At 37.2% G+C, this 16238-nt stretch overlaps 2 protein-coding genes across 2 annotated transcripts; both read left to right on the top strand.

Annotated features, from left to right (window-relative positions):
* The first annotated feature begins 3029 nt into the window (after positions 1-3029).
* LOC122914175 (olfactory receptor 52Z1-like) lies at positions 3030-4049 on the top strand. The gene has a single exon (XM_044260807.1). The coding sequence runs from the start codon at positions 3030-3032 to the stop codon at positions 3999-4001; it is 972 nt and encodes a 323-aa protein (XP_044116742.1). The 3' UTR covers positions 4002-4049.
* Positions 4050-11032: 6983 nt separating this feature from the next.
* LOC122914174 (olfactory receptor 52A1-like) lies at positions 11033-11971 on the top strand. Its single transcript, XM_044260806.1, has one exon. It carries the CDS (start codon positions 11033-11035, stop codon positions 11969-11971), a length of 939 nt encoding a protein of 312 aa, XP_044116741.1.
* The last annotated feature ends 4267 nt before the right edge of the window (positions 11972-16238 follow it).

Below are 16238 nucleotides of genomic sequence, written 5' to 3'. Positions count from 1 at the left end.
AGCACAGAGTAAGAAGTTGAGGCTCCCTATACAATAATGATGTTACACTAGTGCTCAGGCAAGAATAAAACTCCTTTTCTAAGCCTATTACATTCCCTGTGCTGAACTGCCTATAGCTTATAAAACTAACATAACAGATTAGAGGTGAAAATTACAGTGGGAATTGTGTGTCTGGTGTGAGATGGTAAGTCTTGGCCTTTGTGGTTACTCTAAACCAGTCTTTTTAAAATAAAATATTTATTTCATGTATTTTAAATTGGAAGACTAACCTTTGAATTAGGACATTTTTAGTGGTAATGTTTTGAGAATTTGACTCAGCCAGTATTTAAATCCAATCTATGTGCCCGAGTTACACTGTCCCTGTCGCCACACACTGCCTCCATGCATGCATTCATGATTCAGTCAGAACAGGCCAGTAGGAGTATTGTGAAGAAATGCTTCAGGGAGCCCCAGAGCTGTAAGTTTGGTAGCTGCAGGTGATAATGCTTTGCCCAAACAAAACCAAATAAGATAAACCAGATCACTGGTGTCCCAAAAGATCAGAAGAACATCTACAAAATTTGTTTTGCTTCTCTTTGACCTCTATTTCTGAGTTTCTTTCAACACTTAGACTCTCCTCTCCCCCATCTATGATGTCCTTATGAAGCCCCACTCACTACACATCCCCTCCCCATAGCTTCACTTGACTCACATACATGGCTCTGGCATAGGTCTGGGCTAGGCACACTCCCACATTAATCTTTTCTCTCACCCTCTAAACCCCACAACCCCATTTAAAATAAATTTTCAAGGATTAATTTTAACTCTACGTGAAATGGTTAAACTATTGATATATGTAATCAAAAGAGATAGAGACACTTAAGCATCTCAACATTTTCTTACAGCATTTTCAAAGAATCCCATATCACCTTAAGGAAAGGCCTAATGGGGTCACCATTTATGTATTATATATTCTAATCTCTATCGAAACACAAGGTCCAATGGACTACTGAGAACAAACTAGTGGCTGCCAGAGGGGCAGGGGCAGAGATGGGTACAATGGGTGAAGAGTAGGGGGAGATAGAAGCTTCCAGTTGTGGAATTAATAAGCCACAAGAATAAAAGGCAAACATAGGGAATATAGTAGTGGTATTGCAAAGACATTGCATGGTGACCTACGAGAAGTATCCTTATGACCAGTAGAACAAAGCATATAGACTTGTCCAATCATGGTATGTGGTAAAGTGAAACTAATGGAATATTGTATGTAAATTATACTTCAATTTAAAAAAAAAAGAAGAAGAAAAATAAATGGCATCAACACATTTCAATCCTGTGACATGAAGGGCCAGAATATTGACCACTTAATGAAAAATAAAAGTAGACATGGTAAAATAATAATGTGCAATGATCTGATTCCAGTGAGACCAAGGGATAAAAGGCAAACATCCCTGAGTCCTTGTTCCTCTTCAGAAATGCAGTCAGCTAGCTTTTACTTGAGAATGGGGATTAGGGGATTTTGGAAGCCACTTGTCATCCACTTGTTTTGCATCCATGTCTCTATCCCTGTTCATATGTACCTGCTTTTGTGTGTACAACCCTCACACACACATCCCACTCCAATGTTACATCTCCGAGCCAGCTTTTCACACAAGATCTCTCCTGTTTTATCTACATTCTTTTGGGACAACAGAAAAATGGTAACCAGTAAATTATCTTCCCTCCCATTTATTGAAGGACTGGGGACCTCTATCTCAAAATGTGAAACTTTAATATTTGCTGCTGTGGAGGTATTTTGAAATAATAAATATGTTGTTTAATTTTTTTATAAAGATTTTATTTATTTGTTTGACAGACAGAGATCACAAGTAGGCAGAGAGGCAGGCAGAGAGAGAGGAGGAAGCAGGCTCCCTGCTGAGCAGAGAGCCTGATTCAGGGCTTAATCCCAGGACCCTGGGATCATGACCTGAGCAGAAGGCAGATGCTTTAACCCACTGAGCCACCCAGGAGCCCCTATGTTGTTTCATTTTTAATCAGTGACCCAAGAGGGAGAGAATATTTTCCTCATCACATGCAGGACATATCCATTTAAGAATTTAACTGAATTTGACACTCTATGTAGTTTAGGTTTTTACTGTTCATCCTTTAATTTTAAGAAACATGTTGATTTGCAGACCAGAATCAGTGAACTCACCTGTAGATCCTAAATGTCTGGTATAGGCCTCAGCATCAGTTCAGTGGTCAATCAATGAAGAAGAGGGCTAATGTGTTACAATGCCTGAAATCTATTTTGGGAAAACCTCATTCATTCCTTCTCTCATAAGTAATGAGATCATTTTCGCATGTATCTATTTTACTCAGGGATAACATCAATGAAAATTTTGATGATGTGTTTTTATACCTAGTGTTATTTCTATAGGCAGTAATAGATGGTGGCTGAGATCAGAGCTTTCAAATTTATGCCTGTCTGATTCTGAATCCACTAAGACCTAGGTCAAGAATCTAAATGTCTTCGGTATTTTTTCATCTATAGGAATAATAGTAGTATCCATGTCAAAAATTATTGTAAAGGTCTTTCCAATAGTCTATTGCAAAGCTTTTAATGAGCTGTATTTGGAATGTACCATTAGATATAGTAAGCACTTATTAAATGCTAACTATTTTTTTCCAAGATCTATTTCAGGGGCGCCTGGGTGGCTCACTTGTTAAGCGTCTGCCTTCAGCTCAAGTCATGATCCCAGGGTGCAGGGATGGAGCTCTGCATGGGGCTCTCTGCTCAGCAGGAAGCCTAGTTCTCCCTCTCCCACTCCCCTTGCTTGTGTTCCCTCTTTCACAGTGTCTTCCATCAAATAAAAAATTAATATCTCTTTTTAAAAAGGTATATTTTAATTCTTCCATGGAAAGAGTCAGAGTACAATTTTAGGCTAGGTAATATATCTCACTGTCCTTCCACAGAGAAGAATATATTTGGGGAAAAAATCTAATCAGACATCATTCAGCCTAATGGAGTGTTCCTCAATAGTGACTTGATCAAAGTACTAGGTCGGAATATGATGTCACAGATGCCTCCCTCCTCTTATAATCACAGCGGTCCCCATGATATGTGGTATGTCCTGATTGGAATCCCAGGACTGGAAGATTTTCACACCTGGATCTCCATCCCCATCTGTTCCATGTACGTTTTGGCTGTCGTAGGCAACGTGCTCTTGATCTTTGTGATTGTGACTGAGCGCAGTCTCCATGAGCCCATGTATATTTTCCTTTCCATGCTGGCCTCAGCAGATGTGCTGCTCTCCACAGCCACAGCCCCAAAGATGCTGGCTATTTTCTGGTTCCAGTCCATGGACATATCCTTTGCTTGCTGTGTGTCCCAGATGTTCTTCATACATTTCATCTTTGTGGCAGAATCTGCTATTCTCCTGGCCATGGCATTTGACCGCTATGTGGCCATCTGTCACCCCCTGAGATATACCACAATTTTAACGTCTTCAGTCATTGGGAAGATTGGCATAGCATCTGTGGTCAGGAGCTTCATCATCTGCCTTCCATTCACCTTCCTGGTACACAGACTTAGGTATTGTGGGAGAAACATCATTCCCCATTCCTACTGTGAGCACATGGGCATTGCCAGATTGGCATGTGACAATATCAGGGTCAACATCATCTATGGGCTGACTGTGGCCCTGCTGTCTACAGGACTGGACATTGTGTTCATCATTATGTCTTACACCATGATCCTTTGCACAGTGTTTCAGATACCTTCCTGGGCTGCCAGATTCAAAGCCCTCAACACATGTGCTTCCCACATCTGTGTCATCCTTATGTTCTATGCCCCAGCATTCTTTTCATTTTTTGCCCATCGTTTTGGGGGGGAAACCATCCCTCATCATGTCCACATCCTAGTAGCCAACCTCTATGTGGTGGTGCCCCCTATGCTAAACCCCATCATTTATGGGGTAAAGACCAAACAGATTCAAGACCGAGTAATTCTCCTTTACTCCCGCATCACCACATGTTGTTAAAATGGAGATTGATGCCTAATGCTGGATATTTCTCAATAAAACACACACACTCACCCACATACACACATACAATTTGAATGACTAATGGGAATAAAGAAAGTCCATAAATAATCTTCAACACACATAAAAAAAGGGACAGTAAATGCCAAAGTTGCCAATGCATTTCCCTAAAGCACTTAAAGACTTTGGAAAAAAAAAAAAAAGATATTCTGAATTCTCCTAGACATGCTATTATTTTGCATTGTAACTTCTTCTTAATCATAAGAGAACCCTGTGTAAAGAGGAATACATTTGAGGATTCAACCTAAATGGAGCTTTCTTGGATAGTGCTGGGAAGTGAAAATGGTGAGTTGCCTTGCTTTTGTAGAGACTGGAAATTTTGAGGAAATATGCAGCTCTCCTACTGCAGTCAGGAAACACTTGGGCCAGTAGTATGAAGCTAATAAACTCTAATTGTCCTCACCTTTTTCTTAAATTAAAGTGTGAGTACTAAGATGAGATATTTTTATATTTGCTGATATAACGTCTGCTCAATGGAACAGGCACAGAGTATAGGCTTATTGCATGAACAGATAATACTGAATTGAAACAAATAATAAATTTTATTGACCCGTCTGAGACAACACAGACACCTTCAAAGTTAATCCTTTCTTCCTTACATATTGGTGACCTCTGGCCCAAATCATCAATGAAGCATCCTTTTAACAGAGATTTCACTGAGGGAAGGACTAAAAGATTAAAAATGCCATACCCAGGCCATAGATAGAGACAGGAAAGATTACATAGGATGCTGACACATAATCTTACATAAAAGTCTGTAGTCACACCAAATATAATTTTCATAAGCTTGTCTTAAGATTCATTTCTCAATTTCAAGAAAATACTTTTACAATCTCTCCTTCCTCAAAGCCTAGCAAATGCTATGAGAATGTGAAATCTGACCTTATTTACATTTGAAGAAAGCAAAAAATGAACTTGGAAGCTATACTTTGTACATTTGCAAACTTTCCAGGGTTAGTCTCTTTTCCTTGTTTTCTATTATGTATATATCATGTTTGTGTGTATATACATATTAATGCACAAATAAGGTAATGTGTGTGTGGTTGTGTGTGTGTGTGTGTGTGTTTAGTGAATTTGAAATGAAAGGTTGTTTCCTAGATCCCTGGAATCCTGAATAACTACCTTGGCTTAAATATATGATATAGTCACTTGGATTTCAGCAAGTTAATCTATTTCAAAAGTTAAAAATAAACCCTGTGATACTAGAAATCCTTATATGTTTGTCCCACACTAACTGTATAAAACTGTCTTGTTGTGTAACTATTGGTTTTTGACTGGTAAATGAAATTACTTTAGTACCTTATGTATTGGCTTGTTTTTGAAATGAAATATGCTATAAGATGTATTTGGTATTAAATTAAAAATTTTATTTTGATGATGGTAATTTTCATGAACAGAGACAATAAGGAAACCAACGCACCAAACTGAACCTGGCCAGAATGTCCAGTTGTTTCAGCATTATTTGTAGAGAAGACTATGCTTTCTCTATTGAACGATCTTGATACTGCTTTTTTTGGTTTGTTTTTACTATTTTTAAAATTATTTTTATTAGTATATAATGTATTATTTGCCCCAGAGGTACAGGTCTGTGAATCATCAGGCTTACACATTTCACAGCACTCACCATAGCACATACCCTCCCCAATGGATATTGTTTTTCAGAAACAATTCACCTCATAGGTAGACATTAATTTCTTAACTCTATATTCCATAGGATTTTTCAGTGGTATGGCAATATGAGTCACTTCATGACTGTAGCTTTCTTAAAATAAAAAATGGACAGGAAATTGAGGTAATTGATTTTACTACTAAATCAATTAGTACTAAATCAATTTACTACTAAAATTGTGGATTGCCAGATTGATGTATGCTTCATAATGAGTACATATGATTTTTTTTGAGACAAAATTTGAGTGATGATCCTTTAAAGATGTTTCATTAACTCCCCCCCCCCCACAATGCCCTACAAAATTCTGGGAAAAAAGAACATATAGGTATTGATCTATTTGTGAAAGTATTTCCTGGTTTCACAATAGAGTGGAAAAAAATTGCTTATCTATTCTACAGGCCGAAGAAAGGTCAGGACAGTCTTTCAATGTATGTTCAACATGGACTGAAATTTGGAATATGACATGCCAAATCAGGAACAAAATCAGGATATGTGCTGAAAATGTTGTTATAGGAGTTGACATAATAAAATTGATACCCCAGTTATTTTGAGAAGATACTATTCCCAGCAACAATGTATAGTTTAAGGGTGAAAGGGACTCAGGATACTAGATTGGAAGACAACAAAATTTAAATAAAATCCATAGAAGAGAAGTGGAAAAACTGATAAGCTAGTTTAAACTATTCCTTGGTGACTCAAGACTGAATTAATGATTAGATAACTTGTGCCAATCTGACCTCTGAATCAATTCTGTTTAACATGAATCAGTACCATTGTATCTGTCTCCTTCACAGACAAGATTCTACAAAGAACATCTAAGGTCCTCTGCCATTTTATCTCTATCTCTTCTTCTCCCTGAAATTCATTGTGAATGCATCCTCCATCCTACTGAAAGGATCCTTTCTAAATTTGTCAGCATCTGTAATACCTCAATTTCACTTAAGTCAGCAGCATAAGAGAAAGTCTAGAAACCAGACAAATCATGTCAAGGAGAAAGGTACCATGTGCATAAGTGTTCTTGAATTCATCCTTTGTTCTAATGATAAAAGAATTCTTCTCCCTTTATTTCTAAAAAATTGAAAGCTTATATGTCTTCTTTTTACTTGCATCAAGAGCAGATGACATGATTCCTCCACATCTATGAGGCATAAAATATCTGCATTCTGAGAGAAGGTGGTAGAAAAGAGGAATAAAGGTATAAAAGGGAGGAATGAGAGAAATATCACCAGATTGTCAGTAACTAGTTCAGGGTTCTGTATGGTAAAATTTATGTATTTATGTATGTATTTATTTTATTTAGATTCAACTAGCCAACTTATCACACATCATAAGTCAGGTGTAATATTCAATAATTCATCAGCTGTGTATAACAAGCAGTGCTCATCACATCACGTGTCCTCCTCAATGCCCAGCGCTGGACTACTCCATCCTCCCACCCTACTCCCCTCTATCAACCCTCAGTTTATTTCCTATGATTAAGAGTCTCTTTGGCTTTTTCCCTTTCTGATGACTTCCCATTCAATTTTCCCTCCTTTCCCCTATGATTGTCTCTGCTGTTTCTAATATTCCACATAGAGTGAAACCATATGATACTTGCCTTTCTTTGATTGAGTTATTTTGCTCATCACAATACCCTCCAGTTCCATCTACATCGATAGAGGGAACATACCCCAATGTCATAAAAGCCATCTATGAAAATCCCACAGCAAACATTCTCATTGGACAAAAACTGAGAAATTTTCCCCTAAGGCCAGGAACAGGACAAGGTTGCCAACTCTCACCACTATTCTTCAACATAGTTCTAGAAACCTTGCCTCAGCAATCAGACAATGGAAAGAAATTAAAAAAAAATCAAATTGGTAAAGAAGATTAACACTCACTCTTCTCAAATGACAGGATGTGTTATGTGAAAAACCCAAAAGACTCCACCCCAAAACTGCTAGAACTCCTACAGGAATTCAACAACATGGCAGGATATGAAATCAATGCACAGAAATCAGTTTCATTTTATTCACTAACAATGAGACAGAAGAAAGAGAAATGAAGGAATTAACCCCATTTACAATTGCACCCAAACCTAGGTAAACCTAGGTGTTTATTCCTAGATACCTAGGAATAAACCTAACCAAAGGGGTAAAGGATCTATACTCTAAAAACTACAGAATAATTGTGAAAGAAATTGAGGAAGACAAAGAAATGGAAAAATAATTATTGCTCATGATTTAGAAGGATAAATATTGTTAAAATGCTATCTAAAGAAATCTACAGAATCAATGGTACCCCTATCAAAATACTATCCACATTTTTTTAAGATTTTATTTATTTATTTGACAGACAGAGATCATAAGTAGCAGAGAGGCAGGCAGAGAGGAAGGAAGCAGGCTCCCTGCTGAGCAGAGAGCCCGACGTGGGGCTCGATCCCAGGACACTGGGATCATGACTGGAGCCGAAGGCAGTCACTTAACTGACTGAGCCACACAGGCGCCCCACTATCCACATTTTTAATAGTGCTGGAACAAATACTTCTAAAATTAGTATAGCAGGATTTGGAAATATACATCATAACTGGTCATTCAGAGAATATTACTAAATTTACAAAAATAGGTTCAATAAAATAAAAAATCTGAGGATGAGACTATAGGAGAATGAGAGTAAATATGTGAGAAAGAGCTATTGTGGATACAGACTTTTTGTTCCAGTAGTGCATTAGTGAACAAAGGGTCCTAAGGATATTTATAGAATCCATGGCATAGGAACATGCCCACATCTAAGTGTTCTTTAGAAGTTCTTCCGAATGAGGATGATAGAAAAAGAACTGAACTCATAAAAATACAACTTGTGTGTATTAATTTCTCTACATTTACCCTGTGAGGGAAATGAAGAGAGAAGAGCAGTTAGATTCTGCAGGTTATAGAAATGAATTCAGAGACACCAGCTGTGGATGGACCCAAAAGGGCATTATTCTGAGCTGCTGAGAGCCTCCTGGACTGGCCTAGTGGTGAGGTAATCTCTCAGGTCAAAATCAGACCTCCTCCTCCTCCACATTCTTTGGGGAATATTTTAGTTCGTAGTCAGCAGCTTTCTTCTACAATTCAAGGTCAATAAATTCTTGCTGCTGCCTCAGCATGATACAGACCTTGCTGTGAATTTTGTTGGAGGATGAATCCACCAACATGACCTCAGAAAGCCTTACAGAATAGGATGAAATTTGTTTTGCAGGGACAGAGAACAGCTGGAAATGTTACACAGAGATGTTCATATTTTGGATATGGCCCAAGAAGCAAATATCCAACCTTTTCTACCTGTTTACCACCATCTGTACCTATCAGGTAATGCTCCCATGGCAGCTCCTTTCTCCTGAATAAGTCAGACAATGGGATTGTTCCTAAAGGATTCCTATTCAGTAGATGGTTAGGGGATTATGAGATTGCTGACATAAAACAGCAGTTGTGGAGAGTCTAGGAAAGAATGACATAAGTGAACCCTGTTTTTTTTTTTTTTAAGGACAGCAAATATTTTTCTATTGTACAACTTGAGAATATCATGATTATGCAATTTTTCAAAGCAATGATCTTTATCAGAGAAGAACTCTCGTATAGGGACTAAAAGCCCAAGTCTTTTGAAAATTCAGTCATTAGGGAATTGTGGTGATCAAATTATCATTAGTTGCTCCACAGCCCTCTCCTGAATCATTTCTGGTATCCCAAAGTCTGCCCTCTGTCTTCTTTGTACTTCTAGGTTGGAGTTCCTTTTAAGGAACCTATATTTTCACCCTTTTCTTTTCTATTTATTTTTGATGCTTGAGCTCCAAAATGATCAAAGTATTCACGTGATGTGTGTATTATTGAGAATAAATAGGCCTAAATGTACCCATCTTTTGCTATTGGTAAATAAAAAATCATGAAACCCTAGAAACTAACCTCTATTCTCGCTGCGTCACCCATTTATCTATGTCCTTTAGTAAGGAAGAATGAGTTCCTTTACCTCTACATTGTTACTTGGGATTTCCTTGCCTCCTGCATATTTATTGCCTCTAGTTATTCTGAAATGGGTATTACAGAATTTCTGTTATTTTACATATACAACTCATTTTAGTGAATTCCACGTTAGTAATAGAGACTAAATAAAATAGAGTTTTGTTAGTAATGTAAAAAAAAGCATGGAACATTAGGAGAAGGATGGGAAAAATGAAGGGGGGAACGGAGCTGGAGGAGGAGAAAAACCATAGAAGACCATGGACTCTAAGAAACAAGCAGGCTTTTAATGCTGAGGGTATAGGACAAAGGGTTAGCCTGGTGATGGGTATTAAGGAGGGCACATATTGCACAGAGCACTGGGTGTTATACACAACAGTGAATCATGGAACACTACATCAAAAACTAATGACATACTGTATGGTGACTACCATAACATAACATAAGAGAAAAAAGAGGTACATTTACTCTGATGAACATTGAGTAATGTATGGAATTGTTGAATCACTATATTGGACAATTGAAACTAATACAACACTATGCCTATTATATTGGAGTTTTAAAAAATTGAAAAAAGTTATCACTATGCCTGGAATTAAAAAAATAAATTGAAAAAATGTTATCTCTAAAACAATAATATGGAACTCTGATCCAGATTGTAAAAATTACATGGACTTGAATCTTTTCTCAAGCTCTACCTCTCATCCTTTTGAAAGGACATCCATTCATACATAGATATATAATGTATAGACAGATATAGACACCTAAGTATATTATGCTCTTGGGTGGAGTTTTTTCTATCTCTCTTCCCTTTCATATGAGCCTTTGATAACATTATACTGGATAGAGTTTGACTATTTGCTTGTACAGACTAACAGTTCCTGACTCAGGAACAGTGGGTTTACTTAAGGATTACCTGCAAATTTGGAAAAGGTGAGATTTATGAAAATCAGATTAATGTACAATTTGCATACAAAATGAACAAACATCATTATTTTGTCCACAGGTCCAGAAGGACATGTAGAAAGATCAGCAGTTGATTTCCTTATTCAGATGATTTGGTGATTCTAACGCATTTGACCAGCCATACACCTAATCTCTTCTTGTGGACTAGTACTTGGGGATGTCCTCCCTCAAAACAGTGATGTGCGTCAAAGGGTCAGTCTTTTTTCTATTAACAATATAGATGAAGTGGATGATATGACCTTAGACTTCAACCAGAATCAGAGAGGCTCACTATGATGATTTTCGGTAAAAATGGAGTAGAGAGGAAGAAAACCACTGACTGAAATACTTCTTTCATTTGGTTCTGGAGACCCAAAGACATTATGTCCAACTCCAGCATTACAGTCTTCATGCCTTCTGTGTTGACCCTAATAGGGATCCCAGGCCTAGAGTCTGTGCAGTGCTGGATCGGGATTCCATTCTGTGCCATGTATCTCTTTGCTTTGATTGGAAATTCTGTGCTTCTGCTCATCATCATTTCAGAGCGTAGCCTCCATCAACCCATGTATATTTTCCTAGGCATGCTAGGAGTCACAGATATTGTACTTGGCACAAGCATTGTGCCCAAGATGCTTGGCATTTTCTGGCTACATATACCAGAGATTTATTTTGATTCCTGCTTGCTTCAAATGGGGTTCATCCACACATTTCAGTGCATCGAGTCAGGCATCCTCCTGGCCATGGCTCTGGACCGTTATGTGGCCATCTGTTATCCACTAAGATATACTGCCATCTTCACCCACCAGCTGGTCACCCAAATAGGGGCCGTTGTAACACTTAGAGCTGCCATTCTAGCAACCCCATCTCTACTACTGATTAAATGTAGGTTTCAGTTTTACCATACAACCATCATCTCCCACTCCTACTGTGAGCATATGGCCATTGTGAAGCTGGCTGCAGAAAATGTACGGGTCAACAAAATCTATGGCTTGTTTGTGGCATTTGCTGTTGCAGGATTTGACATGATATTCATCACTTTGTCCTACATACAGATCTTTTTCACAGTTTTTCGTTTGCCCCAGAAGGAGGCTCGGTGGAAAGCATTCAATACCTGCATTGCCCACATCTGTGTCTTCCTCCAATTTTACCTCCTTGCCTTCTTCTCCTTCTTCACACATAGGTTTGGTGCTCATATTCCCCCTTATATCCATATCCTCTTTTCTAGTCTCTACTTGCTGGTCCCTCCTTTTCTCAATCCACTTGTCTATGGTGCCAAGACCAAGCAGATACGCATTCACGTAGTAAAGATATTGTGTTCATAAAATCCACTCTTGTATCATCTACAGCCTTCTCCTTTATGCAATCATAATGATCTCTCAAAACTAAATAAAACAACAAAAGTGGATGCTAATTGTGATGCTTGTGTTTTCTATTTCATTCTCTTGTGAAATTTTCCTTCATTTTAAATTTTTGTCACATCATAGCCCATGACACCTATTAGTCATGGGATTTAGAATCTACTGGTTAATGAGAATGAGAAATGTAGAAAGAGCCAAATAGTGAACGTGTTATTTCCTTTTTTCTTAATTTTTAGTGCCTGATTAAACTTTCTCATTTAATTATCCTTCTCCAGAAAGATTAACAAATATGTGTCTCTCAATGAATTTAAATGCACCCAGGATTCATTGGTTATATTGTCCAGGTACTCACTGATAAGAAGTTATTGTTTCTGGATCACCCTAATTATCTTTAAAAATGAGAGGAAGTTTTTTTTTTATTTTTATGCAAACAAATTAAATAAAAAACCCTGACTATATATATGATGAGACGTTGCCTTTAATTTTCAACATTTCTTGTGCCATTTAGGACATTAAGACATAAAAAATCACGAGAAATCCATTGTTCCATGTTAATGATCACTACTTTTTCTGTACCCTCACCAATTTCTTATTCATTCATCAAGTATTATAAAAAGAACTACAGTATTATAAATGCTATAGTAAAGAACAGAGACATAATGGGAAATCTGAGAGAGTCTTTACATTTTTTGAGTTTATAGAAATAATGTTTTTATATTTCTGGGAGAAAGAGAGAGAGAGAGAGAGAAGGACAGAGAAGCAGTAGAGGTACCAATGGAATGTGGTTTAGCAAAGAGTGAGGCAGTGAAATTCAACTGAATGGAGCAGTCTGTAGTCATTCTTATTATCTTTGTTTTTTTCCTTTTAATTAGGGAGTCTGATTCTTTTTTATTTTTTTAATATAACTTCTGTTATATTTATGTTAGTTTCAGGTGTGCAATGTACTGATTCAACACCTCCATGCATCACCCTGTACTCATCAGGAGACGTGTACTCCTTACTCCTCATCACCAGGTTCTTCTTCATCTTTTTTTTATTAAATAAAGATTTTATTTATTTGTTTATTTATTTGAGAGAGAGTACAGGAGCAGGATGCCAGGCAGAGGGGCAGTGGAATGATAGGGAGAGAATCTCAAGCAGAGTCTACTGGCACAGAGCCCAATGTGGTTCTCCATCTTGGGAATTTGAGACCATGACTTGAGCTGAAACCAAGAGTCTAAGACTTAACCAACTGAATCACCTGTGTGCCCTTCCCCTTTGTTCTTTTGTTTTGTTTCTTAATGATTAGAATCATTTGTCATTTTTCTTTCTCTTTAGGGAGTCTGACTCTTAAGAACAATAAGAACAAATAAATCACTAGCTAGTAATGACATATCATGCCAGGTAGATGATGTTAGAGATTAGGTATAGAATCAAAAAACTATACCGTAGTGTTTTCTGTATTGTGAATGAAGCACGGGCAATTGGAAGAACTAACTGACTTCTTATAGCCTCTTTCTATGAGGAGGATAGAATTGGAAATTAACATGTATGAATTCAAATTTTCTTTGGTAATAACACTTCTGTTAAACATGTAAAGATGGGGGCACCTGGGTGGCTCAGTCACTAAGTGGCTGCCTTTGGTTCAGGTCATGATTCCAGGGTCCTGGGTTAGAATCCTACTTGCGGCTCCTTGCTCAGAGGGAAGCCTGCTTCTCCCTCTCCTTCCCCCTCTGCTTGTGTTCCCTTTCTTGCTGTTTCTCTCTCTCTCTGTCAAATTAATTAATTAATTAACTAATTAAATAAAATTAAAAAAATATGTAAAGATGATCATGGACATAAACTTCCATGAATAAATCTTAATTCTACATGTAACTATAAGTCCCTTTCATATCCACCAGTTTTCTAGGTCTTTTTCTGAATACCTTACTGGTTTAATATAGCAGTATATATATTTTTTATTGCTGACCAAGCTGTTCTTCTCCACAGGAGAAGATGAGAGAACAAGAGCAGTAAGGAAGAGGGAGATTCTGGCCACCACACTGAAGGCATCCAAATACCCTGGAGAACAGCAGGAGCCTAGCAGTGTGTATTCCAGTCCTGCATTTCCTAGAAGGATCCTGCTGAATTAGATCGTCTTGGCCTCTTCTGTAATTTTCAGAGGACAATTTAAAATATGTGTAACACTTCAAGTATTTATCGTCAAGACTTTAGCTCCTTATTTTAGTATCATTAAAGAGAGATTTACTTCCCATTTCTGCCTTTCTACTTAGTCTTAATCTTTCATTCAGTGTTTGACATGTAATTATATCTGACTTTTACCTTAAGTGTCTTATAGTGTCTGAAACATAGGAAAATTATTAAAACAGATAAATTTCCTTGATGGAGAATGTTTTCATTTCTGCTACATTCTAAAGTTCACTAAAACCATGGTGCACACACAGAGATATTGTGAAATAGTGGCAATGTATGTGTAGACAAATTGAATAAATATGGAACACTAAACTATACCCAAAAGGCAACTGGGATAGATAACTCTGAGACCTAGGTGCCCACTGAAGAGGATACCCATGAGGAGAAAATGGTCTGTGCATCGCAATTCCAGAAAAACACAGGAATTTATGCCAGGTATTAGAGCTGGGGTGCACTGAAAATGGAGGAAAAGGTGAAGGTATGTGTAAGGTTTCCGAATGGAAGCATCTGGAAAGTATCCATTTTCAATTCCAGCCAAATGATTGGTCTCTGTGGTGACAGAATCAATAATGATCCAGAGAAAGCAGCACTGGGTGCAAAGGATGCTAGGAATGAGGGGTCATATAAGAGAGAGGGGTTGTCTAAAATAATACCTATTGAATATTGAAGCCCATAGAAAACTTGTCAATATTCATCTTCTAAAACACCAGCCAGCCTGATATTTCATTGTCATGTGATTTTAGGATGATTCTCTGTAAAAAAGTCTCAAAGCAAATATTAAGAGGTACTGCTACTTGAGTACTTACTCACTGGCTTGGCTAGCCTCCTACTTCGGGACTTAAAATGTCACTGACTAGGTCACATCCTACCGTGTGCATGGATATCCCTACTAAATTCATGGTCCCTCACCATGACATATGAATGGACAGCCAAATATATACCAAAGGTGAGATTAAATTCACCAATACAAAATCACATACCAAAATTAATGAAAAAAAAAAAATAGAATCAGGTGGAGCAGAGTTTATTCAGTTCAATGACTATGACTTAAAAAGAAAAATCAACCCCTAGTTAATACTCTTAGTGAAATAATCCATGATACTAGATCCTTGATAGAAGAACAGAATACTTTTAATAAGAAATACATAGACAAAGGTTTATTTGTAAATTAAAGAACAATATGAGAGAGTAAACAAAAACCAACAGAACTCTCAGAAGCTAGATTTAAAAAAGCAGAACAAAAGAACAAGTGTTAAATATGGGGACTTGGAGGAAAAGGAATATAGGTTTCATCCAAGAACACCAACACATCACTAGTAGGTGTTCTAGAAAATCGGGGAATTTAAAATGATAAGTGGGATGTATTAGGATTAGGAGTTTATTAGAAAATTATTCAAGATTTTTCAAGGAAAAAAATGACAAAATGTCCAAATTGAGCATAATCACAAAGAAAAGAGAAAAAAATATAATTGCATAGTAAGTTAAGAAAATGAAAAGTAAGACATGGACAGGCAGAAAATATTTGTAACAGACATATTTCACCAAATATACAAAGAATTTTTAAAACTCAACCACAAAGAAATAACAAAGTCAGTTAAAACTTGGGCAAAAGATCTGAAAAGATATTTCCACCAAAACGACATGCAAGTAACATTAAGCACATGAAAAGCACAATATAATTTGCCATGAAGATTTCTAAGTAAAACAACATTGAGATACCACTAACACCAATGAGAATGGCTAAAACCTAAAAACACTGACAACACTGACAACACCAAATGCTGGTGAGGACAAGAGTCACAGAGACTCACAGTCATTGTGGGTGAAAATGCAAATTACAGCCTTTCTGGAAGAGTCTCGGAGTTTCTCATAGGACTAAACGTACTCTTACCGTGTGGTCTTGAACTCCCAGATATTTGACCCAATGAGTTGAAGGCATATGTCCACATCAAGACATAAACATGAATCTTTATATCAGGTTTCTTTCTAATTGCCATAATTGGAAGAATGTAAGATGAATGGATAAAGAAACTCTGGTATTGCTGCAATATGTAATGTT

The sequence above is a fragment of the Neovison vison genome, chromosome 7, assembly GCF_020171115.1.
Source record: "Neovison vison isolate M4711 chromosome 7, ASM_NN_V1, whole genome shotgun sequence".
NCBI lineage: Eukaryota > Metazoa > Chordata > Mammalia > Carnivora > Mustelidae > Neogale > Neogale vison.
This window is presented reverse-complemented; position numbering and strand designations above follow the sequence as displayed.

Bases quoted from the DNA above. Each gene is read 5' to 3' on its own strand.
- LOC122914175 (XM_044260807.1), top strand. From the start codon at position 3,030: ATGATGTCACAGATGCCTCCCTCCTCTTATAATCACAGCGGTCCCCAT.
- LOC122914174 (XM_044260806.1), top strand. From the start codon at position 11,033: ATGTCCAACTCCAGCATTACAGTCTTCATGCCTTCTGTGTTGACCCTA.